At 39.4% G+C, this 27,409-nt stretch overlaps 4 protein-coding genes across 4 annotated transcripts; 1 reads left to right on the top strand and 3 right to left on the bottom strand.

The window, feature by feature from the left end:
- The first annotated feature begins 1,699 nt into the window (after positions 1 to 1,699).
- Positions 1,700 to 5,984, top strand: LOC140945413 (heparan sulfate 2-O-sulfotransferase hst-2-like). Its single transcript, XM_073394442.1, has 3 exons — positions 1,700 to 1,718; positions 2,637 to 3,032; positions 4,978 to 5,984. The coding sequence occupies exons 1-3, from the start codon at positions 1,700 to 1,702 to the stop codon at positions 5,646 to 5,648; spliced, it is 1,086 nt and encodes a 361-aa protein (XP_073250543.1). The 3' UTR covers positions 5,649 to 5,984.
- A 141-nt stretch (positions 5,985 to 6,125) lies between these two features.
- LOC140946940 (uncharacterized) lies at positions 6,126 to 11,336 on the bottom strand. Its single transcript, XM_073396028.1, has 3 exons — positions 11,158 to 11,336; positions 7,468 to 7,858; positions 6,126 to 6,499 (listed from the first exon to the last, which is right to left on the bottom strand). The coding sequence occupies exons 1-3, from the start codon at positions 11,187 to 11,189 to the stop codon at positions 6,305 to 6,307; spliced, it is 618 nt and encodes a 205-aa protein (XP_073252129.1). The 5' UTR covers positions 11,190 to 11,336; the 3' UTR covers positions 6,126 to 6,304.
- LOC140946322 (uncharacterized) lies at positions 8,302 to 9,998 on the bottom strand. Its single transcript, XM_073395423.1, has one exon. It carries the CDS (start codon positions 9,931 to 9,933, stop codon positions 8,302 to 8,304), a length of 1,632 nt encoding a protein of 543 aa, XP_073251524.1. The 5' UTR covers positions 9,934 to 9,998.
- Positions 11,337 to 12,929: 1,593 nt separating the features above from the next.
- Positions 12,930 to 27,367, bottom strand: LOC140946249 (tetratricopeptide repeat protein 39C-like). The gene is made up of 16 exons (XM_073395342.1): positions 27,071 to 27,367; positions 24,078 to 24,126; positions 23,710 to 23,902; positions 23,336 to 23,520; positions 22,300 to 22,595; positions 21,452 to 21,522; positions 20,946 to 21,043; positions 20,328 to 20,421; positions 19,572 to 19,626; positions 19,193 to 19,245; positions 18,276 to 18,382; positions 17,469 to 17,592; positions 15,658 to 15,758; positions 14,957 to 15,061; positions 14,531 to 14,569; positions 12,930 to 13,880 (listed from the first exon to the last, which is right to left on the bottom strand). Exons 1-16 carry the CDS (start codon positions 27,223 to 27,225, stop codon positions 13,761 to 13,763), a joined length of 1,845 nt encoding a protein of 614 aa, XP_073251443.1. The 5' UTR covers positions 27,226 to 27,367; the 3' UTR covers positions 12,930 to 13,760.
- Between the last annotated feature and the right edge of the window lie 42 nt (positions 27,368 to 27,409).

Genomic DNA, 27,409 nt, shown 5'->3' with positions numbered 1-27,409 from the left:
TGCATTTTCAACGACTTTTACTGCTGTTCGTTGCTTCCAACTCAGGAAAAAAGTATTGAGATTGGACGCTACCTCGTGTCAGAGCTCAGATAGAACTGTCCAGCACCTTTGTTTATGACTACAAAATGAGCAAGAGCGTCAGTTCTGCGAGGAATTCGCACCTCACCCAGGGGGGACGAACGACAATGATGACCATGCTTGTGAACCGAATAACATCACAGTGCAAAATAAAATTATCGCAAAAATACTGCCCGTGAATAAATTTGCAACTCTGAAGTTTTTGTCACTCCTTCCTTCAATGAATGGGTATTTTTTCTTGATTATTATGTTTTGCTCTGCAATATATGTTTATACAGATCGGTTCACAGACATGGGCATCATTGCCATTCGTCCCCCCTGGCTGAGGTGCGAATTCCTCGCAGAGCTGCCGCTCGTGCTCATTTTCTGGTCATAAACAAAGGTGCTCGACAGTTCTATATGAGCTTCGATACAAGGTAGCTTACAATCTCAATACCTTTTTCCTGAATTGGAAACAACGTACAGCGGGAAAAGCCGTTGAGGATCCATTGCAATACATCAAAATGTATGTAGCAGGAGTTTGAACCAAAACTTCCAAGGGATATTTTAAAAATGTCGAGGAACAATTCATTCGACGTCAGAGCAAAGTTTGGAGCAATTTATAGTGCTTCTAAAACTGAAAAGTACCCTCTAAAGAATAGCAAGATAGGTAATCGGCTTCTGTTTTCAGAATTAGCAAACACTGAATTTACTTGCCCCGAAAATTGAAACTGGTGTCTCCTTCTTCCTGATAGTAATTTATTTTTGAAATTCCAAAACATTTTCACAGCTGAACTTTGAGCGACTTTTAGTTACGGACTTCTGCTCCAACGATTTTTCTGAAATTCCTCTGGCATATTTATTATATCAATTAAAGCCGATACCAGATATTTCAGTAAAAAACATCAGCAAAATTTTTTACTAGACACGATTTTCTTTGAACATTAGGGTCCTTTTAAGCGCTAATTTCTCAAGAATTATTTACCATCAGTGAAATCGGAATATTTCGTATTATTGCCGAATGATATCTGTTGTTCTTTGCAAAGTTTCGCAGCCATCGCGTTAAAATCGAAAAAGTTATGACGGAAAATTTGTCACAGCTAAATGCTCTTGTATTAATTACGGAGCCACCATAACGCTGGCACTTGGCGGCTAAACGCTGAAGTACGGTAAGGGAGTTTAGTGTGAACGGAACACCTAAACGCACGAAGCTTTTAGTCGTGTCACAGGACTAATCTTCCCGATTTTTAAGATATATAGAAGGTTAATGAAAGTTCGATAAATATCCGATCAATAGGTTTTTAAGGATCTTGAACAGTTTAAGTGTTTACTTCTACGATGAAACATGATGAATCACCAATTTACTAATAAGCTTTTCATTTAGAAAGTGATGTCCCTCGGAACACATATCCTTAAAATGGATATAGTAGTAATTTAACTTAGGAAACTCATTAATTTTATGTTGACACTAGAGTTTAAGAGTAGGAAGCTTTTAGTTGTATAGGGTAATTCAATCATTACTTTTTTCGAAGGCAAACATATTAGCCACGCAAGCAAATAAATATAGCGAGCTGCTCAGGCTAAGGAATAGGTTCGGTAAGCAGTCATAGATAGACAGAGAAAGAGAAGAACATCAAGAAGAATGAAGAACCGCCTTGCGAGTAAGTAAAATAAACCTTGTAAGTTTGGCTGATTTTTGGTGGAGTTCCTCTCCTTCTCGCCGACCCCATCAATAAACGACACGAAAAAACATCGTTTACCAGTGGAGAAGCCTTCTTTATCAGTAGCACACAAATAACCTTTATCAGAGTTACGTTCACCAGAGTGCTGCTGAAAAAGTCAGTTTATCAGCCGTTCGCAAATTCGTTCGTTTTCGTGGGAGTGATTTAGCCTAATTTTGATAGCCTGCGAGCAAAGCTCTCCGGGCGATCTTCCTTTTCCCCCTTCGCCGCCAGAGCGCCCCGGAGAGCTTGCTCGTAGCTAGGCTAAATTTAAATGTGTATAGATAGTTTTTCAGCAGTTTTTATGGGTGGGAACCAGCGTAAGAATCGCAAAAATCATTAACTGTCACATGCCGTATTTATTGGAATAAGCGCCCAGTCTCGAATTAGCGCCCACCTCGAATAAGTGCCCATCCTAGAAAAAGTTAATAAGCGCCCAGCCTCGAAAAGGCGCCCACCCCCTCCTCCTCCCAATCAAACTCAAATAAGCGCTCACCCCCACCCCACCCACTTGAGTGAATAAATTCTAATAAGAGACTTCCCCGAGGACGGAGTTTTCTACAGAGTATTTTACAGAAACCTTGCTTTGTTACTTCTTCGCGTTTTGTTATTAGCATTTATTGTTTTGTTGCAAAATAAACATACTTCACTTGCTGAAAATGGTGAAAATTTAATAAGCGCTCAGCCTCGAATAAGCGCCCACCTTGAATAAGTGCCCACTCTCAAGGTCCAAAAATTTTAATAAGCGCCCAGGGCGGTTAATCGAATAAATACGGTAGTATTCTTGAGCAGGTAGAGCCCACATATTACCAGGAAAATCTCTTTTTATAACTGACATTATTTACCTTTTCTTAACAGAGTTAAAACGACTCATCGTGAAGATTCAGCTTGGCCTGATGTTTCGCAGACGATTTTTGTTTTACGTGGCCATAATATGTTGCCTTTTATATGGTTGGGTTTATTTAACTCGAGACCAATCAAAGAGTTTGCAAGACACGGCTGATAAAAATACCTTGTCAAGTACTGACGATTCTTCAGACCAGTTAGAAATAAGTGATTTAATTCGGCTTCAACCAGTACAAGGTTTTCAGCTTGCACCTCATAATGGTTTGGTGGAGTATTTGCAACCAGCTTTGTGTGAAGTAGTTCCTGCCAGTTTGATTCTCTACAACCGTATATTCAAAACAGGAAGCGAAACCTTGAGCTATCACTTTAAACTGGCAGCTGGAATGACGAATTACAGATATATTAGACGTAAGTCTTATGCATACAAAACTAAGGAATAAGTACTGGAAGATAGGGTTTTTGCTCTGGGTGTTAACTTTATGTAAGCCTGAATGCAACCTCGTCCCCAGGGCGCTTTTCTCTGGCTTTGGAAAGCCAGGGAAAAGCGCCCTGGTGACGAGGTTGGCCTGAATGGTTAAATACTCTCATAAGATTAACCAACATAGCAGTTATAGCTGGAGGGATTAGAGAAATTTAGAATCAGGATTAGGACAAACAGTAAACGTCAGATGCCAATTGACAATGATCATCAGATAAAAACGGTCCGAAATAATTCTTATGGATGAAAATGGTCTGAATCTACTAATTTTTTTGTAAGAATCTGATAACCAGTGGACAACGACAGGAAAGGGAAAACTTGATCACGGGGTACAAATTCCGTCTTTTTTTGAAACGGAAATTTTTTTCTTCGATTTGGCCTACCGTCCACACGTGTAAACGGTCTCCAGAAAAGCATCTTTTTATAAACACTCTCCAGAGTGAAGACTTTTGAGAACGCTGGCTTCTCGTTTACGTGTGGACGGACGAAGACGAAAACGGAAGGTTTCGAATACGATGATGTCATACATTACTAACATTACGCATGCTTTGTGAGGGATGCTATCATATTCCCATTGGACGGGCAAAACGATTCAAATATACTACCTGTGGACGTGTATTTTTTTTAAAACGGAGGAAAACATCTCCCCCTGATCAGGATACGTGTGGACGGGGTCTAAATCTCTCTTAGTAGGCGAACCGCTCCGTACGCGAAAATTCCTTGCGGCTTCTCCATCGCCAAGAAAGTCCGGGCGCATGTGCGCACTGACGTACAGAAAGATACGCCCCTGGGAAGGCAGATTCCATGCAAAGCATTGGCATCGCAGAAGCTTACATTTCGCTACTCCTGCGCGATCTGCATTAGCTGCCAGAAGGCATCCCTGCTTTCGTTCTTAAGCTAAGAGCAGCTTAAGGTCACGGTAAAACGCGCAACAAAAATGTGCAACCTCTTTCGAAACGTTGCTGCAAAACAGGTCTTGCAACAAATCAGATTGTTAAAATTTGCGTGAATACTGACTTCTGACTGGATACACACCATACACGGGAATTACGTCACTTGTTTGCCCCGCGCCGGTAACACGCGCACCTTGTAGAGATATGCAAAAAGTGCGACTGCGAGCAGTCTGTCTTTTTCTTCAGATTTAGTGAGAGCAATGCACGCGCGCGCGCGCCATCAGTCACGCGCGTGGCCATTTGCGTGTCTCGCGTTTTGCTCGACGGACTACAGAAAAAAGGGAGACTGCTCGTAGTCTTGCAAAAAGTAAAACTACCCTTTACTTTCTGCAACACCTTTTTGCAACCTGAAACAACCTGATTTGTTGAGAGACCGGTTTGAACGTGGGTGGTATAACGAGCAACATCGCTTGTCAACTCGGTTTGCAGCAATGTTTCAAAATTAACGAGTTGTACGAGTTGTTTTTGTTGCCCGTTTTATCGTACCTTAAGCTATTCACGGCCTTGCGCCTTAATATGGAAGTGATAATGTGTTAAGTCGTTTTCATATCACCTCAGGTAGAACTTGGGAGGGGCTCAGCGCACCTCTCATTCGGTGAGTTTACGCAACAGGACGGCAGGAAGAAGAGGACGGCAGAACGCTCGTGTGTGACAAACGTGACAAGGTTATTTCTTACGTGTTTTGTCGTGATCTTCACTTAACATCAATGTTTTCTGGTCTTTTACAAAAAGATCTGTTTAAAGGAAAGTGAATTTTGGCGAAAAGTTATTTCAAACAAAATTATTGTCACGCTTGTCACACAAGGTTTGCCGTCTTCTTCCCTCTCCCGTGCTGTTGCGTAAGTTCACTATTTTCTTAAAGAAACGCCTTTGGAAGGTTGAAGGTTATGTTGACGAATTTTTACTGCTTGTATTTTCGTAGATACTACTGAGGATTTCTATGACAAGGGAATAACAGAGCCATATCCAGAGGTTATTGAAGAGCTAGCGACTAGCAGTCGCCAGCAAATGTTCTTCAATTCTCATTTTTACTTTAGAAAATATTTAAAAATTTCACGAGTACACACTTACATCAACCAAGTCCGTGAACCAGTGGCTAGGTTCATATCTCATTACGCTTATATGCACAATAAGCGACATCGACCGCCAGGGCGAGTACAAGAAATGATCGACAGTGGGGAATGGAACGACACCATCGAACAGTGCTTTCACAAGGAAGGTCAGGGATGTAAACATAATGTAATGACGCGGTTTTTTTGCGGCCCTGAACTCTTCTGCAAAAACAATCTAACCAAAGCCCTTGAAAATGCTAAACTTAACATTGTTAAGCATTATGCTATAGTAGGATTGCTAGAACATTTTCATTTTAGTTTGAAGATTATACAAAAGCGTTTTCCCTGTTTTCTGCCGGTGATTCCTACAGATCCGAGTTTTAAACTTAACCAAGCAACAATGAACACAAAGACCTCTGTGAGCGAAGACATGATTGAGAAGATAAAGCGATCAAACTGGGCCGATATTAAATTGTACGAGTTTGTCAAACAGGTATTTTGGAACCAAGTGAAAGCGTGCAAAATACCTGAAGTCCACTAGTAAAAACGTTTACCTGAAGTTCATGCTTTTTCTCAGTTCTGTGAACTCCAGGAACACATATTTGGGCACTCTTGTATGCCTTAACCCAGGCGCGCACGGTCAAACGCACTAAATACGCGGAAGAGAACTTGAGGCCTGGGAACTAGGTAAACTTTGGGGGGTACAAAAGGTGCAACAACGTTTTCAACATATCATACCAATTAGCCTTGTTCCCAGTCGTCCTCGGCGAGTTCCGATGTACCGTCATCCGTCAAATCGCCTTGCACGCCTTGCGCTGTCGCGTTCGTTTCTAGGCCCTCACCGGTTCACTAGTCTGTGGGAAAGCGGCTGCGTAAACTTTCATACCATATATGTATAGTATGCTGGTTAAAATTATAGTAGTGTAAGAAACTCTGCATGTAAGTCTTTGATAAATCCACAAAGAAGAAAATTCTTTAATGTGTTACTTTACTCTATCAATAAATGATCAAAAGAAATTTTTAAAAGTTGTTACAATCTACCATCTTGGGCTGTAAACTTTCACAATGATTTCAAATTTATTTCTCAATGCAGCCTTTATAAAAAGGAAAGGAATGCGGTTTTTTTCTATCTTAAATCGTGTCAGGCAACTCGTAATTTAGTCATGTCACTACTAACATAACAGTTGCACAACATTGTCAATTATCATCTTCATCCTCTTCTGCGATATCATGAAGAATGGAGAGATCCGCAATGCAATCCTGCCATGATTTTGTCATGAAATTTCTTCTAAACTGCTGACTTGGTCTACTAACTCCCTTTTGCCGCTCTGGCTTCTTGAAGAATCTGCACAGGGTTGGTAATGTACCTGTACTTGTCGTCTCTGGCAGGGCCTGTAAAAAAACGCGCTTACTTCGTGAACAAGTCAATGGCAACGTTTATCAAAATATGCGTTGGAAAAGAAGGAAAATCCAAATGGTTTAAGGTTCTGATTTTTTCTCATTTTTCAAGGCATATTTTGATAAACTTTCTCATTCGCTTGAATATCTGCGTTGTACAGTTTCTTCAAAACTTCTTGAAGAAGGATGATTTCTCTCCGATATCGTAAATATTATGTGCCTAGGTAGTCTAAGAAACTGAATTGCCGCACAGATCTACGAATTATTACATCCTAAGTAGGGGAGTTCTATCTTCAACGGGCAGATTTAAATAGCAAAAATGGAAAGGACTGAGCCCACATTCAGGTGCTGAATTTACTTCTCTGTCATTGGTCAGTTCGGTTTTGATCTGAGATCTGAGCCCGCCGTCGTCCTGTTAGGGAGCTTAAGAAATATGAACGCGACGACAATAGGAAGGAAAACGTGACTTGAAAAGAGAATATGCACTGCTTAAAACTTAATCGCGCCCATTCCATCTCGTTCAATTCGTCAGTGTTGGCAAGTATTTCTGGAGTTGAATTCTTCAAGATTGTATCGAATTTCGGGAGATGAGAAAGAAATTCGTTGCCTCAAGTGGCCCACAAAACATGAAATAAGGAAGTTTTCGCGTCGAAGACCTGCGGCGACATCAAAGAAATGTACAATTTCTTTTTGAAGCGTGCTTAACCGGTATCGCATTATTGCCGTTTTCATTGCCGTCGTCGTCGACGTTGCTTAAGCTCCCTGTTGTCTTCGCTTGGTTAACTTGCGTACCAGGTCTCTTGTTTGAGTGTAGCGACCGAAGCGAGCCACGAGAGCGAATGAGCAAGCAAGGCATTCATCGCAGGCTGGTCATAGGCTTCGCTTATGTGGACTGCGAAAAAGGGAAATTAACAGAATATAGTTTTGTGTTAGATCAGGAACGGGCTAAAATTTGCACCTACCATGCTTGCATCCTTTACTTTTCCTTTCTTTTGCTTTTTTGTTTTCTGTTTCGTCTTCCCGGTGCTGGGCTTTTGCTTCTGCTTTGTTGCTTTTGGATTTATACCCGGCGCGTTTACCCCTGAGCTAAAGGAACGTCCTCCAGGGGGCATCCCTGGGGGTCTCCCAAAACCTCTTCCAGTCCCCATTCCTCCGCTTCGTGATACCCTTGATCCTCCTCGTCCGATGCCAGGCCCTCTCGGTCCAGGTGTTCCTCTTCCAGGGGGGCGACCTGGTTGCTTCGCTTTACTATTTCCTCCAATAACCATTGACACAGACGACGAAATTTTGTTGAAAGATTCCTGCATAGAGGTTTTCAGAGCCAGGGCTGTCTGCTCTGCGGCCCTCTTTTGCCTGGTTGAACAAAACAGAGCGATGAGCTTATATATCGTGCCGAAGGGCTTATCTCACACAACAGGGGTGATCGAGAGTCACAGCCTGCTTTGCAATCTCTTCTTGCGCGCTCATTAGTCGATCGCTTGGTTCCCCCGCCCCCTTTTCTGGTACTGTGCCCAAAAAAGACAATATATGTTATTATATAAGAAAAAAAGAGACATAATTTTTTTCTTTGTTTTAGCATTTTTGAACAAGAAGTGATTTTGAAAAGCATTTCACTATAAAAAATTGCGATAAAACATTTCTTAAAATCATTTTAAGATTAAAAATATTGCTAAAAAGCGACGACGTTTCGACGTTAGCTGAACGTCATTATCAAGTCAAAATAAGTTAGTGATTTTTGGTCTATAAATACTAAAAAAACAACAATAGCTGATTAAAAATTGTAACGTGAGAAAATATTAAAGAAAGAGTTTCGCACGTATGGAGTCCGTCTGAATATTTAAATTGGGCTTAAGTTTCTTGATGAAGAGCATTTCAAATACTAAACAATCAAATTTGCTCTGGCACTTTCTTAAAACCGTGAATTGGCTTTCTCTCAAAAGGTTGTTGTTACCTTCTAAGAAATGTCTACCGATTGCCGAATTTTTGCGCTCAGCAATGCGTTGATGAAGGTGTCGGGCTGTGTACCCGACATAATCTGCATCGCACAGATCACATGAAAAATTGTAAACAACACACTGCTTATTAACAATTGACGGCTTGATTTCTTTGGGTCTGAGGTCTTGCCCCAATTTCTTGCTCACGAAAACTGGTTGCAAAGTAGGGCCAATCTTATGGCTAAGATCGCGTAACTGCTTACGAACCGCATTAGCGGCCACTTGATCTTTAAAAGGAAGACTAATTCTTACTATGCTACTATCATCATTGTTTCTTTCTGCTTTGTTCGCTGAGGAATTTAGAAAAAGAAACTTTTTGATAGCAGAATCAATAACACTCATTGGATAGTCAAGGCGACTAAATATAGAGCGCAACTTGGCACATTCTGCATTGAAAGCCTCTGTTGTAGACGACAAGGAATAGGCACGATGTATCATTGTCTGTAATAAAGAGTCTTTATAGCGTTTATCCGTGTGACTTTGGAAATGTAGGAGCAATCCGGTGTTTGTTGGTTTTCTGTAAACTTGAGTTTCAAGTTTAGTTCCGTTCATGACGATTTCAATGCCAATAAAAGGGATCTTGTTATCCACAGGAAGCTCCATCGTAAATGTTAGACTGGGGTGTAGGCCATTCAGGGTACTAAGAAACTCAGCAGCAACATCAACGCTAGGCATTCTAGCCAGAGTATCATCGACGTACCTCTTGTACAACTGGGGCATCAAGCCCTCGCGTGTAAGCTTTTCTTCAAGATGACACATGAAGACATTGGCCATTAGAGGACCAAGGGGCGAGCCCATGGCCACACCATCTGTCTGTTGGTAGAGTTGACCATTAAACTGGAAAAGCTGATTGGTTGTGGCAATTTCGAGTAGTCTAGCAAGCTGGTCCTGTTGCAGATTAAGGCCATAGGTTTTGTTGAACCAATCACCAGTGAAGGCTTTGTTGACTAAGATTTTGATAGTCTCATCTAAAGGCACATTGGTAAAAAGAGCTGTGACGTCATAAGAAACCAATATGTCATCTTCATTCATAGTGTGGGTACGAATCTCATCAGCAAAGGTAAAAACATCAGTGATTGTATACTCATTTAGGGAAAGTGGCTTCAGCTTTTGTTCAAGCCATTTAGCAAGATTGTAGTTGTAAGTTCCGGTTGCTGATAAAATAGGCCTCATACTTAGCGTGGCTTTGTGAGTCTTGGGTAAGCCATAAAGATGAGCGAGCCTGGAACTCTTAGGAGAAAGTGAATTGGCAATTTCATCCGGCAGAATTTGATGTAAAGTTTCGTGCAACTCTTTCTCTTTTTGAAGGAGCGGGTGAAAATGTTTGGGTGGTCGTCCACGCATTTTTGGTCGCTTGTCATCAACATGTGTAAATTTAGAAGTGTTGTCAACTGAAGCAGCGCTTAGAAGGCGGATGTATTCAGGTTTGTCCATCACTACAACCCCAGAACCTTTATCGGGCTTAGTGATAACGATGTCGTCACGTTTCTTTAAGCGATTGAGAGCTTTGACAGGAGCCTTAGGTGGATTAGGGCTTGTACGCTGAATGTAGTTCAAAGCGATTGAACGTGACGTTGAGCTATTTTAAAAAAAACTGAATCTTTGGATAATGCAATTCTAGAGCTCTGTTACATGAGCCATTATACCATGCTCCAAATATGGTAACTGTACGCGTCTGCTGAAAATTGGTTGTTTTTACAAATGAAGTCGGAGAGAATTCTCGATAATTTGTGGGCGTTTTAATAAAACAATTATTCCACTCGGGCTTGTTGGATATGAGATGATTATAGCCACTTCATATCCAATGCGCACTCGTGGAATAATTGTTAAATATAGATCATATAAATACGACAGGATGCTCGAAACTTCATTCACTGGTGGACGTTTGAGATACGAGCGCAGAAATTTCATACTGATGACGTGTCAATACCCAGATCTGGTTCGTGCTTCAGATTGGTCATGACGCGTGGCAAATTTGCTCCAGTCAAAAAGCTACTGAAAAAACTACTAAAACTACTGAATTGACGGTATTGGATCAAGTTGAGTTTTGAACATTTTGATACTTTCTGAATTCATTTCTATTGTTTCTTAGTCTCTCCACACAACGAATTTTTTGTGTATCTGTTAACTAGATTTTCAGGCCGTTTAGAGATTTATTTCTCACGCCCCCTTCAAATGAAAGAGCCTTTTAGCCGACTAATTCAGATAAACATGATCTCTGGCATGGCGGATGAGACTAACGAAGAAGAAAGGTAGAATAACATTTTAACGAAACTATCGACGCACCCCTCCCCTAATTCAACATTTTGTCTTAAAAAAGAACCAGTAACAAAACCATCAGGTTAACGTTGGGTTGAGGGAAGGGTAGGTGGGTAGTTCCCTAACATCTTACACTGATCCGTATATTATGAGGGTCACCTGCTAAATTGGATTGTGTAGACCGTTCAGATAGCAAATTTTGAGAGAAAAGAAGGTAAATGTAAACTTAAGTTATGACACCTTGAAGTAGACAATGGATGTTCCTAACTGGTAGACAATAAATGTAGGTAACTGTTAATCCTTAATTGCAGTGGTATTTGTTTGAAAGCTGTATATTGTTTCTCGCCGAGTAATGGGCAATGAAGCATTAACACGGTTTTGGAAAGATTTCAAACTAACCTCGCAAGTCTCATTTTCAGGAACCAACACATCCTCTTTTATATCCGTCACATCTTGGTTTAAAGGTTTTCAGACTTCGCACAGCATTGCATTGGCGCGCGCTTCCTGACGTAATAAACAACCCTTCTATCGCCAATTGTACAATAGCATTAGCGTCTTAGAATCAGAATTAGAATCAGGGCGAAATATTTGATTTCGGTAGATTTTTTCACGAGAAACCAGGTTTTTACAAAACACTAAGCAATTACCCTCGAAACAGCAAAACAAAAACATCACATTTTACACAAACTGATAAAAAAAGGTGAGAATTTTAAGGAAGCGGAACAGAGATTCGAATACTAATCTGTCTGTAATTATAGTTTATTTTAAAATGATTACAACTTAAGTATTCAAATAACAAAATAATGCAATTGACATGTCTATTTAGCTAAAACGCTCCAAGAGAAAATAAATAATACATTGTATTGTACAGTTCATTTTAAACCAATAAAAACGAACTGGGTAGGACATTAAATAACCTTAAAGTCGACAAAACGACTTCAGCTAAATATATTCAAGGCTTTAGGTATTTCAATAAATAGGATACATTTTCCGGGACTAATTTTCATAAACTACTAGGAACTAAAGAACTATAATTGTTGAACGCCTAATTTTTACAGCCCTATTTCCACGAGTGAGTTTGTCAGAACAAGAAAACAATTTCGGAAACTTGCTCGTGTAAATGGATTTAATACGTTTCTTCTCAAGGAATTGACACTCGCTAGTGTAAATGTGGCTAAGGGAAAGAGCGCAAATAAGCCGAAACTTATGCACCCATAGTTTGTTGATAATGGAACGGTTCTCAAACAAGTTTCGCGAAAAAATTCGTAATTGTCTTGTTTGAGCACTTCTTGCCAATTGGGGTTAACGTCTCGTTATTAGCGAAAAAATCTGGCGCCATTTGCTAGACCAATCAGAAGTCAAATTAAGACCCATTATGACTCACTCACGTGCAACTCAAGTCTACGTAAGCACGTTTTAAGTGTTCCCGTGCTTGGCGTCTGCTGCCATGTTTCGACATCTGATTGGTTAACCTCACTGCCAGCTCATAATGCGATTGGACGGATAAATTACTTTGGATTTGGTTTTACGCCACTCGATTGAAAACGGCTCCATCACTTTCTATCTCTAAGCTACGGGATTTCTTTTAAATAAAATCATCTTGCTGTACAATTGACACAATATACCTTGAATAAAACTATACACACTCAAATATTAAATTACTTCGCTTCTTAAATAAAACGTATGTCGAGGAACCTTGTGATATTATCAGGATAACCGCCAACTCCACGTGGAAACAAGTACTTTTTGCGCCCGCCATTCCGTAAAGGAAGGAAAACCCTTTTCGTTTGCAAGGTAACAAAAATGTTCTCAGAGTCTTAAAGGCCATGCAACATGATCATCCGAAGGGTATACAGCTCGGGGAGAGGGGGGGGGGACTCCTGTATGAAAGGGGCAGGGATGCTCGTCGGAAATGTGGAATTAAAACAATAAAGGAGACCAATCCGGGCGTGGCGAAACCTATTTTTGACTCCTAAAAGAGACCGTTTTAACCTATGATTACATGAATCGAGTAAATAAAACGAATTGAAGAAAATTTTTTTTCTATATTTCTTCGTGTTTTGCTATGAACACCCTAAGTGAGACCAAAACCCGAAATTTACACCCATAAGCGAGACGACGAGCATCCCCGCACCTTTCATATGGGAGCCCCTCCCCCCCCCCGCCCCCCACTTCGGGATATAAACACCAGGCGCTCCCATCTCATCGTGCACCGGAACCGGAAGCCGGGAAAATAGAGGGCCATAGGAGTTTTGTTGCTGGTAAAAACGGATAGTTGTGCGCAATCAAAATCGCGTTCAATGTACATGGAGTTGACTCCACTTATCGTCAAATAAAAGCTTTTCTTTAGGAACACTTGTCAAAGAGGAGAAGAAGTTGAAGCCTTCCCTTTACTATGGCCAAGGAGCGAATTCTGTGCGATAGCGATACTAATTATACAACAATGTAAAAATACACTTTCCAAAAGAAACATAAAATTATAAATAATGTGATAATGAAACCCCCGTCTTGGCCCACCATTTTAACCACAAAATTAAAATATCACTACCGTAGTTAACTTAATTTTGAGTTCTTGTTACAGTGTTCATGTTCCTCTACCATTTAAATACGAACTTATGCTTACTAGTGTATTCAGTGATGACTAGAGACAAAACTAAATTTAAGTCCGTCTGCGAAACAGCGCCGAAATCTTTGTACTGGGCAGTTCTTAGCCTGCGTTGCAGCCAGCCCACGCACTCATCAAAACCATTTGTATAGTCCGCTATACACAGAAGGTTTAGAGCGTCTGCGAAGCACGCAAGGCCGTTCTGGGCCCCACCTGTGTATCAGGATTTGAGTACGCACCATGATGGGGGGAGGGGTGAGGGAGAGGGCTGCTGTTCACAGGCTAAAAATCCAGTACCCTGTGGCCAAGTTTAAAATGCGTTAGTTACCCGCTGCGTTACAAGTCACGCTCTCAGAAAAAGAGGATTTTCACTAACACTTATGTCGTTTCCTCTTGATTACTTGGCTTTTACCGGTCCTTGGATTGTCCCACTTGCTTTTCTTTCTTCAATTCTTGCCAGCGCCGCGTGAACTCGGAAACTGAGTCTGTTTTCAAAGTCGTACCCGCTGAAATTATCCTGTAAAGGAAAAAAACCGTAGGAATGGCCTTAACTCAATGATACGGGAAAAACATCACAATGTCGGGAAAAAAGTCCTCAAGTGCCAGAATAATTCAACGGTTCCCGAGAAATATAGCCTGCGTGGCAGGCGCAAAAGGGGAGGGGGAGGGGGACGGAGAAAAGCACCCTCCCTTTTTCCCTATCCCCTACCCCTTTCGACGCCTGCTACGCAGGCTACGAGAAATACGTTTTGCCATTTTTCTTTATAAATAACCTATGCCAATGTAACCGCTTATACTGGTTACGTAGATGAGTGCGATAGAGCAGCGCGCTAACTTTATGAGAATATAACGATTTCGCTCTGACCAATTATGGTACCTACGTGCACTTCTTTGAATATTAAATAATAACTATTAAATAATAAATGCAAAAGAAACAATACAATTAGGCGATGCTGACGCGACGATTCGCAACGACGATTTTCGGTGCAACACAGCCTTGCAACATTGTCGCCCCAAAAATTGCTGTTGCAAATCACCCATAGGAAGTTTTAAAGGCCACTATGGAATTCGTGTGATTAAATAGCCAAGCCCTCTTAAAGTGGAGGAAAAAAAGATAGTCAATTTGAAACGTCTCTCAGAAATTCAAGAGAAATTATCAAAGCAAACCTTGACTTTTCTTAGCAGCTCCTCTCCTTTGGCACTCGTCTGAAAGGAAAAGAGAGGATCTTTACTCCAAGAACTATACAGATAAATTCCAGTTCACTCTTTTCTTGTCAGGTTTCGGGTGGATACTCTCTTTTGTGAGTCATATTGGGTATACACAGGAGCAACCACCTCGTTGTTATAGTCAAGCCATACGGTGAAAAAATTGTGCACTTAGGGGTAAAATCACCTGTAGTACTTGGGCTACTGAACAACCACAGAGTTTAATAAAACTTTGTAGAGGTAGTTTTGTTGCAACTGTTGTTGCTGTTTAACCCTTTCACCGTCAGAGGTGGCCACAGCGGACTGGGATCCGTGGATTCTTATAGATAGGAACGTGACCTAAACGTTCCTGATCAGAACTGCAGACTTACTGGTAACGTGACTCACCTTTTCGTCCTTGGCATAAAGAACACCAAGTTCATAGTAAGCGAATGGTGGAACGTGAGGGTCTGGGGGAGAGCGACCTGATTTGGTAACTGCTTCTTGGAAATACTGTGGAAAACACCATTCAGCGCTTAGTATTCATTCAGGAATATGATAGACGACACGTCGTGCATGGGTTACCCCGAGATCATTATTTATCTATTAGTATATTTGAATATCATATTGGATGAGTTTTTTGTTATATCTTGTAAAATATGATTTAACCAACTAATTGGTAGGTTGCGCTAATATCCAAAATTAACTGCAGGCTTTAAGGAAATGAGAAGACACGAGATTGAGCGCAATGTACAATAAGGCGGTTACCTTGATACGGTTAAAATCTGCATTCCAGTTAAATGGCTCACTTAAGGCCGGAGTTTATCCCTGGTTTCTGAAGCAAGAAACCCCCTAAGAATATTGCTACTCCCTCCTTGGATGGGATGCCAGGCCATGACAGGGCTACCCCTAGCATCACATTCGCTGGTATCCATTTATACAGCTGGATGGAATGAGGCGCTGAGAGAATTAAGTGTCTTGCCCAGTAACCCAACACAGGGAACCCAGCCAGGACTTGAACTCGAACCTAGCACACTAAACATTACAGGCCCCTGTCCTTTCCGCTAACTTGCTCGTATGGAGAAGAAAATATTTCTTAATTTACGTACTTGGACAGCTACGTCCATTTTCCTGAGCGCTTGACATGCCGCTCCTTGTATAAGACTCTTGAGTGGAATAAGATTTGAAGTAACTTTACAGTCTTCTAGTGCTAGAATGAAAAGAAACCAAGGGTTAGAAAGATTAAACTCAAATTCTTCAGACTCATCTCCATACACTTCCTAAAAGAATTGGTTGTGAGAATTTGATAAATGATCAAAGCATTTTCTATTTAACATAGTTAACATTTTATTATTAGATTCTCACAACCTTTTCTCGTGATTGTGTACTAATATATATTGTCAAGAGAATATTGATGTTGGTAACTCTCGAAAAACCTTTCACTCCTTATAATTATTTGCCATAGAGAAAATTAGCAAAAAGCATAAAATTTCACTTTCTAAAATCCTAAGAACAAGTCGTAGATGGTAATAGGTGTGCCAGAAAGGTTTCATTGAAATGGTAACACCGGAGAATTTCTTTCAAAAGTTACCTAATTATTATAGGAAATTAACGCTCCATATAAAATTAAGGAATTGGAAATTTACGCGAATTTAGTAGAAAACGACTTTCGAATAATAGAAATTGACGCCAAGGAGAGGGCAACATTTCAAGATCAAGGAAAATAACGCGACGTTCACAAAGAAACAAACCCTGTTGAGACATCAGGAACAAAGTTAAACGTATAATCTGAATGGAAACTTTATTCGTGTTTCTTTTCTTAAACGTACAAAAGGGGATCAAGCCAAGAAATCTGGGAAACTGCCCACCTACCCCTCCCCTAAGGTAACATTAAGACTTACTTCTCACTTAGGGCAAAATGTTGGCTTAGGGAGGGGTAGGTGGTCAGTTTCCCAGAAACGTAAAATGATCCGAAATCTGGGCACTTGGAGGGGTTCTTTACAGATGTTCTAATATTGGCACATCTAAATCCTGATAAAATACTCCTCTTTCTTAGGTGTCAAGATCGAGAATTAAGGAAGAAAATAATGAATTTAAGGTCGCGGAAATTACCGCTTCTCTTAATTAACGGCGCGGAAATTAACGCGAATAAAATCTGTGCGAATGTTTGAAATTCCCGCTAATTTCCTATAATAAGGTAGCCCAAGAGAGGATAAAGGGGACAGAGAAGGCATCCCCCATACACACCCTATTCCATAGGTAATTCGTCTGGAGTTATTTTTAACACCACAGATCCCAAGGGGGATTAGACAACAGCCAATCACATAGGGCGAATGAGTTCCGCGTGGATGACCCACGCTCAGAGCCACGCGTCCTTCACGAATTGACGCAGAGCAAAATGGCGGAAGACGCGAAGAGCGATATTGCTATTCGTTTTGCCGACGAAAAAGACTACAGAGAGATTTCTGCTAAAGCTTTGCGGAAGCTAAGCTAAGCGGAAATTTGCTTTATTGTACAAACGACCGGTTTCAATAGACCGGCGAAATTTCTCATTTTATTAAAGCACTAAGGTTACGACAACTTCGAGACAAACTGATTTCACGGGTTGTCAAAGAGTCTAGCGATTCCCTTTTCCCAGGTGAGCGCCGACTCATTTCGCGTCACTTTTCAGTAATGCTTTCGATCTCTTTACGCTTTCATTGCCTTTCGCCTGACATGTTTTGCACGGCATTTAGTCATGCGAAACCTCCACGAAACATCCACGCAGCGCACGAGGTAACTTTATCCCGATTCTAAAAGTAACTCGAGACGAATTACCTATGGAATAGGGTGTGTATGGGGGATGCCTTCTATGTCTCCTTTATCCTCTCTTGGGTAGCTACATGTATAATGCGGACATGTGCAAAACAAAGTGGCTCACCAGAAATAATTCTATTTAAAACAGGTTCACTGCAAGTGTAGAATGCGCGCCACACGTACAGAAGTTCTAATGACAGTAGTAGGCAATCGGCTTCTGATGGAGGAGATTTCTTGTACAGTGCAGCCTACAAAAACAAAAGAAAAGACAGGATTTTCTTCAGTTATATTTCTTATGCACGATCTGAGCAAATCAATACAGTGCACGCTTTCCTAACGGTCACTCTCGTAAACGGACAGCCCTAATTACGGCCGCCTTCACAAAACCCCTTTTTTCTGAACTCCCATACAAACTTTGTATTTTTACATTCCCGTAGGCGGCCGCCAGCTCCAGTTATGGGCACCTTTTTCGCGTCCCGAGGGTGGTGTCCGCATACGAGAGCTTCGAATGTACTGATCAGTGACTGACACAGAGAATAACTGTGAGCAAGCAAAACGCTAGGGAAAAAAAAAACCCTTTAGAAAAGCACATAGTTTACACAGAAGGATGGTCCCTTTTTGTCTCTATTTATATGTATTCATAGGTGAACTACAAGATGAATTTAATGTGCTTGCCCATGTTCGATCGATAATCCGTCAACAGTGTAAATTGCGAGCTCATCGTTACTAGAATACACCTCTGGATTAAAGAGGTTGCTCACTTAAATATGCCGCACTAATTTTATGCCATAGATTAAGTCAGTGATGAAAAATACCGATAAACAAAAATCAGGAAAAAACACACACCCAACATATAAAAAGATACTGGAAACAGTTGCTCCATTTAGTAAAAACAGCAGCTTCTCTTCATCTAAATCTACAGACAACTTACCTTCCTCACGAGAAACAGCTCTAGGGGTGTTTTCTTTTTTACAAATTTAGGAACTTGTTTGAATTGCTCCTGGGCCTCTGTTGTGCTACCTAAAATACCTATCGTGACTGTAAAGAAGAAACAAGAGAGCCTGGGTATTAGGATTATTAGCTCAATTGCACCGTTTCAATGGCACATTTTTATTACTGTCTGACAGTCTCGTCCTATATCATGATTAAATAAATTGAAATACAAAATGAATGCAAATGCAAAAGCAAACTACACTTCATCACAGAGGCTCCTTAATTGACCAAATCCAAAGTCAAACCGCAAGAACCTGAGACTGAGAATTTTGAGGGCTTTTAAACATCAACTGCTTAAAGATCACATCCAAAGTCCTGTACATCTAGCCCCGGTTCCTGATAGCCGATTAGAGCCAATCCAGGATTAAAAATTTTGTTCTATTTTGGTATTTACCTTCCTATGCATTATCTAGAGTAAAATTCTATGTTATCATCACTGAATCTCGGAGTAAAGACACAAAAGTATTTTGGAAGCTCGAGTAACATGTTCTTAAACAAGAAAACCTTGCTTAAAATTTGGCTTAATCCTGGATTAAACTTAACCATCTTTTGAGGAACCTCGCCATGATTGTATATAGCCAGCATGATGGAGCTGATTCTCGCCTTGAGGACACCTTACTATTACGGTCTAATACCGAGGCCTATTACAGTCTCCCTGATACTGACAACAGCTAAATCTCCAGCAGAAAAAAAAATACTGATGTGTGACTGAAAATACTCCGAACTTGCGAGGGTGCTACCATGTCTTTTAGCACGGAAGACCCCTTTCATTTTCCTGAACAAAGTCATCAACCCCTCTAAATGTTCCCATGAAATCTGCTAGCTGAAACCCTGTAGCGGTTCTAAAAAACTCACCTCCACAGAGATAAGCATAATAACTTTGTGACCATTTCGATTCTTCTTTTAATCTGCAAAGTAACATGGACATGAAACATTAAGTAAGACAAGGTTGGCTTTCCTCTAAAGGGCACATGTTTTAAATAACTTGCTTCCCTTGAAAAGCTAAGAGGAATTAGTACTTAAGTTAAGGACAAAAACATGGATACATCACGCCTTTGAGATAAAGTTCAATTTTTCAAGGTTTGTTAATTTTGAGGTGCCCTGAGCAGTAAAAAAACGTTTTTTGTCTAAACAGAGATTAATCATTGAACACTGAGGAGCACTTCAAGAAGGACTATAAATGTAAAGATGTAAAGGAAACATCATAGCAAAAAGAAATTAATGTTGGACGTACCTAAAAAACGCAGGAAGAGCATATTCCCATTCCAATTGTAGCATGTGACACCAACCTAAAGGAAGAGTAAAAATAAAGAAAGGGTTTAATTTTCACTTGAGTTTTGCAATGCCAAAACTGCACAGTGATCCAGCGAACTGATTTTTTTTTACTACATTGGCTTTAAAAAGTTAGTAGCTCAAAGTTATTTAGTTTAAAAATTTGAAATTCATCAGCAATATTACATTCTATCTCTTGCATGTACATGTCATGAGGTTCCTCAGTTTTTCATCTGATTGGTTGAGAAAATGATGCAAGAACAGTCAGGCAACATTACTTGCAAAATTCAGATTATTATACGTTTCTAGGAAACTGCCCACCTACCCCTCCCCTAAGCCAACATTTTGCCCTAAATCAGAAGTAAGTGTTGATGTTAGCTTAGGGGAGGGGTAGATGAGCAGTTTCTCAGAAATGTATGATGATCCCAAAATATCCAGCCAGCAACTTCAAGAATTACAAGGTCACACCACCAATACAGACACCCTGTTAGGGTAAAACTCAACAAGTGGCATGGCTTTGAAACAGAGACATGCAATATAGCGGTAAACGAAACAAAGATAGGCTCAAAGTGTGACAGCAAAGAAGGGGAGCAGAAATACAATGGTAAAATACCACCAAGCAGTATGTAAAACAATGAGTTTTACAATTCAGAAAAATTGGAAAATGGGTACACCCCTCCCTAAGTGGGCGTAAAGACACCTTTGCACTTATACGCACCTATTTCATATTGACAAATTAGAGCTATTTCTTTCTGCTCTGTTGCAAATCGCATGGCCTGGTGAAACTCATCCAGAGCTTCTCCTATGCGGCCCTATGAAATTGAACAACAACAACAAAAATTCAATGCATGAATCATGTTTGTAAAATGCACACATTTTAGCAAAATTAAAAAGTAATCTTCCCTTTCAGAACTGAGAAATAAGCGTTCTGGTCTGATGTTACCTTGAGCCTAAAAACGGAAATCAAAACTATACTACTGAACAAATTGTTAATTGTAAGATTCTGGAATCTTGGAAACTTTTGCTTGTGGAATCCAGAATCCTATGCTTTGGAATCCAGAATACACCTCAAGGAATCTGGAATCCCACTAATGATTGGAATCCAGAATCCAAGTTCCACTGAATAAGACTGGAATCCAGTAACTGGAATCTGGAATCCATATCGTACAATCCAGGATCCAAGACTGTCTTGGGTTACCTCAAATGAGGTGTACAGGTGTTAAAAAGGGGAAAAAAGGGGGAATAAGGCCATGTGCAGAGAATACAATATTCGCCCTCTTTCCCTTTCCCCTTCAAAACTCAGGCAAAACTCTCACATCAAAGCAGTGATACAAACCTTGAGCCTTGATACAAGTCCTTTGAAGAAGAGAAATACAGCAGAGCTGGGGTATTCTTGGTAGGATTCTTCTAAGATTGCAGTTGCATTTGCTAAACCTGTGATTGAAAATGATATATATAGCAGATGCTTTGAGCTTGGAAAGCTATAAAACACTAATTAGCAACTATTGAACTCACAGACTTGTTTACTTACTATTTGCCTAAGAAACATAGTATTAATTGAAAGGGGACATACTATTGTTGCCCCTGCAAATGTCTGTTGTGACAGTACTGTTCATCAGTAGAATTCTAAGAAAATACATGTGCAATTTGGTTTTGATGGCTCTATCAAATCCTATACCAGCCTAATGTTATTGCAGAACGTTTAAGTAGGAGCCACTCATGAGCAATGTGAGCACTATGAATGACAGGAAATAGTACTGAGGAAAACAAGACCGAAACAAAGTAAGCTGTTACATTACTAACTAGGTGATTGTATCATGTTGACACAAGACACACACAGACCTTCTTCATTGTTTCCTTCGTCAAGAGCTACAAATGGCCGAATAACCGCATGATACCACAGAAGAGTAAGCCTGGAATCATAAAAATCATAAAATAATGTTCATTTAAATGGTGAAATTAGAGATAGAGGTCTTAAGGGATTACTAAACAAAGGATTATACTGGGAGGCCCCACCCTGAGGTAGAACCCCTTTCCCTTTTATATACCATTTTTGGCAGAAAAGGTATCTCTTTTATATACCTTCCACGAAACAAAATATTAATGGTACCCCTTTCTTTAACTGCTGTAAATACATTGTCTTTAACTATGACATAAATAAAAAAAACGGGAATTTTTTTAGACTTTTTCACAGCCATTAATCCCTTCTGTTAGCCATTTTAAGTCCTTCTACAGACCAAAATGACAAATTTCTCTACCCTTTCATACACCTGAAGCCCGAAAAAGGTACCCCTTTTGGGCCGAGCCTTCCGATATAGGCCATTATCGGGAATATGAGGTAGAGAGGGAGTACAGCTGGTTCCCTTTTACCCTAAATAAGTCAACAGTTTCATACTCTAGATGTTTTTATTTATCATATTTTTTGTGTTGTCATTGTTGCTCTGACAAAATCATCTACGATGTGAATTCTAGTTAGATTTTGGTAATATTATGTACCAAACTTTACCAAGACTCTATTTAGTGGTCATATGCTTAATTAAGCAGTCAAAACTGGAGGTTTCCGAACAAAAAAAGATAGGAAAGATACATGTATCTGAGGTTAAAAATACATTACATTTTTAATTAGCCCAGTAAAAAGTAATTACAATAAAAACTATTTATTATCATAGCATCATCAGTCTTAACAACACCTTGCCACAGGGGCTTTCATGTCCTCACTCTGGCTGGCCAAGTTCAGTGCTTGGATTCCCACATCTCTGTTTCCCGAGAAACCAAGAAGATGGCAAAACTTCAGCAGCTTGGGCGGCACTAGTGATATTGCCAAATGAAATAACCCATAACCACAGGAGACAGCTGCCTGTAGATGCTTGAGGGCTTCAGGACTGATTGCAGCACCTGCAGGACTCTCGTCATTGATAGTGAGATCATCCAGAGGAGATGCCATGTCATCGGGGTCCAGGGGCGACACCACACCCACTCCAACTGACTACAATGACAGGAGAGAAAATACTGGTCTGTTCATCTGACCCCATCTACATATGCTTGACGAGAACTGTTTTAAAGTTCCCAGCCAGCAGCTAGCACATGTGTATGGTGGAGCTGGCACTTAAGGGGGTGCTTTTGGACTCACCTTAGGAGTAAACGGTTATGGGAGGGGGGGGGGGCATATATGATTGCAAGTGAGACCTCTTGCCTGGGGCTACGCCACAGTGATGAGGCCTATATGAGGTGAAACAGATGTGTATGGCTGCCACTGTCCAGGTGATATGGCTGTGCACATGCGTAAGATACAGGCTATACTGTAGAGTTTGAAGTGTGTGCTTCAGTGCTGAATTTTGTGTTATTTGTATGAACTTAACCTAAAAGTTGCCTGAAAAATTTCTCCACTTGATTTTTGAATATGATGCAAACATCTTCAAACTTAGTAAATACTGAGAACTTGCAAACAAACATTCACCTCTCAGCATGCATGTAGGAAAGTAGATTTGAATTTATCTCTGGTTGGGATATTATGACCAACAATATTTAATTTGATCTCTCAAAATAATCAATTTAATATAACAAGAATCTATTGGGGTCATTGTAATTTATAAATATTAAGTATAAAATTATGTTCTACTATGACCTGATAACCATTATATGCTGTTTTTATTAAGGTATAACACTACTTTTGTAAAAAAACATTTTCATTAGAGAGGTAGGGTGGTAAGGAACAGAACATCTTACATCCTCCAGAACTTCTTCAACCCCTTCATCCAAGTCATCTTGCATAACACCATTGCCCTTTCCTCTTAGTTCAGGGGCCCACATAAGAAATGGCCCCCCAACAGTACTGATTTCACAGTAGCACTTGTCATAGAGTTTCCATGCTCGTCGCATCAGATAGCCACCCTTGATGTAATCAGTGATACCTGCATGCAAGTAATCATAACAGACATTACAATTCAAGTTGCATGAGCAATAGTTTGCTAGCCTGTATTGCAAATGTAATTCAACCTGGGTTAGTACTGTCTGTAAAGTAGTGCCAACATCTTTGTTGGAGGCCCAGAACAAGCATTTTGGCGCTGTTTTTAATTTGAGTTAAAAGCTTTCGAGTATACCTTGTTTAAGGAATGTTAAAAGAGCCATGTAGAGTTCACAGTCGGCATACAAAATCTGCCTCATCAGCTCCTCATCCCGTCCAACTCCTATACTCTTTCTGGCTGTGTTTTCTACATAGCAAACCCGCTGTGCTCTCTTGAGATTTTCAAGAGCTCTGTCTAGCTGGTCATCTTCAAAGGTCAGGATGGCTTGCTAGATCAAGGGAGAAATAAACATGGGTTATGGAGGTCAGGAAGCCTGGATATTGGCCAAGTCCTTTCTTTTTGCTGTTTCCCTGGAAGAAATCAATACTCCACGATACTTTATGTACGTGTAGGAAACTCAAGATAATTTAATAAGAAATAAAAAAAACTCTTCTGTCACTTACAACAAAGTCTACCATGCCTGATCCAGCACTCATAAGGGGGCTGCCATCACTAAGTAAAACAGAAAAATAAAACATCCAATATTGGAAATATACAAAAACTGCCAGCCTATTTTTTAAGATAAATATGACCACTTATACCAGGCCTCAGGTTGTTCAAAACTGAACAGCCCAGTTTCCACCAGATAAATCGCTATAATTTAGGAGATAACTATTGGGAACCAAAATCACATTATCTAGTAGACAGTAATAATTATCCAGTGCATTGTAATATCCTTCTTGTGAATGACTGTGGCCTGTAGTTTTTAATTAAAATAAAAAAACAAAGTCAGCCATTTTTAGAATTCACCAAGTATTTAATATTATGTTGGCACCAAATAATCTGAGATAGCAGGGAACACATGACAATTTCATTAGTGTCAATCATGATGCTTTTGCATCACTAATAGACCCATAATGCATGCATGAACCAAGTCTACAGATACTTATTATTATTATTATTATTATTATTATTATTACTATTACTAATTATTAAAAAGTAATGAAATTATTAATTTTGTTGATAAACATAGTGATTATAGTATATTTACACTGCTTACTGCTTTTTAATGCAATAATTATTACATTTCTTGCAGAGCACAACATATAAGTTGTAATAATTACAACTTATATGTTGTGCTCTGCAATTACAGTGTCTCTAATTTTTTGCAATACTTCTTAAACAATATTAACCAGGACTTTATAATAATTTTCCAAGTCATAAAGAGATAACTTAATGTAATAAAATAAATTGCAGACTGACGTTGGTATAAGATCCTAAGATTAGATTATTTGGAATAATAATTTCATCATGAGTGTGAGAGAAACAAAAATAAAAATAAGTAATTTGTAACAAAAACAGTCATGTTAACCTATCTTCTTATGCTGGTTTTCAACCTATGAAACTCTGTTCTCAAGGCATTTGATACCCTTTAACAACAGATAGGCACTTGCGGGACTAAAATACTAATTTTTGGGGCAAATCCAGTGAGATAAACGGAATAAACCTTAATTTGCATACTTTAGACTATATTGCAAGATGACGTGGCTGCTTGCCAACCAAAATGTGCAAAATTAACATTTATCAACTCAAAGGAAAGCACTATTAGCCAGTGAAAACTAAGCAGGAGAGTCACTAAGGGTTGGGGATTTCCCCTCAGCTGCTATGAGCATGACCCTTGGCTTTTGATAGAAAAAAAGTACGAAGAAAGCACATATGAATGTTAAATTCTGTTAATTGATCCCTCCTTACTTATTGCATATAACTTGCAAAGAGAAATTTTAGTGACAGCCCTGAATAAGTTGGCACGTTTTATGAAATGTTAATATGAGTTAAACTTTTTACCTGAACTTGACTTTTTAAAAACTTATCTGAAAATAATAATGTTTTGACACTTAAAATGACAGAAGCTACACCTACACCAACTAAAAATAGATTTTATCCTTGACACGAGTTGTAACAACAAAAGAAATGGTTGACTAAGTCAGAGATGTTTATGTTAAATAAAGCTGCTTTCTTATTGGCACTAGAACATGTTTATGGTAAACAACATGAAGCACATTTCTATACTTAAAACAAATTGAAACAACATTGTTAATATTACGTGTCTAATCAAACCTGCTTTATATCTGGTTCTATAATAATGTGGTTTTATGACAACAGAATCATGAAAACTAGCCAGAGCTCATGAAACCATTGTTTTTAATTATGACTTCCAATGTTTTCTGCCCACAATTTTATTCCTATGACGTTTCATTGCGGTGCAACAGTTTTTAAGCTTTTTGCTACCATCTTTTGTATGTTTAGCCTGATTAAAATCAAAACTACCTCAGTCAGAATTAAGGCGGTTTCAGTCATAATGCTCAGAAAAAATATCTTCTGACCATAATTCACACAAAATGTAAACTGCCTGATGTAAATGAGTCTTTGCAGTAAAACACTTTTTGTTTGCTGTCATACTAGGCAAGTGTAAATACAGCATTAGTCCTGACATTTTTTTAGTTCTCCTAGCGACTAAAAAAAAGATATGAACAACAACAACAACAACAACAAGGTTTGGAAAAAAGGCCTTTGTTAACTCTCTTAGCAGAGCAAATTCAAATGTTATGCAAAAAAACACCTTATAAATTCAAACAATTCATCAATTAATTTGCAAGTACTTATTCAGTATGAATTTAATCAACTTATAAATATCACACTAAAGAGACTTATGTCAATTGCTCTGTCCAAAAATGCTGCCTTGCAATATTTGTCTGCCCTAATTAAGTCATTCAGCTAAATGACATCAATGCCTTTCTTCGGCTTGGCAAAATTAGGCATAGAAGAAGGTCGTAATTCATAAATTTTTTATGTTTCAAGGTGAAAAATATTCGTCCTTGTTCGCTGGCCCTGATGCTAACAAGATTAGGTCGCGAAAAAGATAACGAAATTTCACGCTGGTAAAGTGTTTAGTCTTTAAATACCAAAATTGTTGATAAGTAAAACAAATTCTATTAACAATCAGAAGAATAAGAGTAAAAAATGTTGTGTCGCTCGAGGGTTACACTCTCCCAGACAACGTAACCATAACTGCGTTGTAAAACCATTTATATGCTTATATTTGGTAAGGAACTTAAATCGCCATGGCGAATATTAATTTAGGCCAAATCATCTTTCGCGATGACATGAATGTTCAAATTCAATTTCACCTCGAATTAATTTGTGCAAATGTTGAACCCGAGGTTACTTGAATAACACACTAGGGGTGACAGGTTTCAAGCTATAAACAGATCTTACAATGTGCATAAAAAAGTCACTTGTTTCTTTCACGTAAAATCGTGAAACAGGCATGGACACTGAATAAACAAAAGTACCTGCTACTGTTGAAACGAAAAACTTGTGCCCAAGAACATGTTCACAAGTTATGCAGTAAAGAGCATTATGTAGAACAAATAGAGTACTTTATAGTACAACAAACCTGTGACTTCGAAAAAGCTTTTGTGACTCTTCAAAGCCATTGTTTAGGAGCAAATTTATCCCGTCTCTTGCAAGTCCATGATACTCCCAAAAGCTTGCGGATGATTTTGAACTTTCACCTTTGAGATCCGTGCACTCATTTTTGTTAGGATTCATAAGGGTACCAAGTCTTTAGCAAATTTCGAAAAATACATGCAGGCAGAAGCAGAAAAGACGCCAAAAAATGGAAAGATCTTACACCATGATTTGCTCCTGCAAATTTGTTACGTAAAAAGCAGACAAGTGCAAGGCGTTCTTTGATTGGTTGTCCGTTCTGCTTGAGTGCTTCCGAAGGTTTTCC

Source organism: Porites lutea, chromosome 8, assembly GCF_958299795.1.
Source record: "Porites lutea chromosome 8, jaPorLute2.1, whole genome shotgun sequence".
NCBI lineage: Eukaryota > Metazoa > Cnidaria > Anthozoa > Scleractinia > Poritidae > Porites > Porites lutea.
Note: the sequence above shows the minus strand (reverse complement) of the source record. Positions and strands in the feature narration are given on the sequence as shown.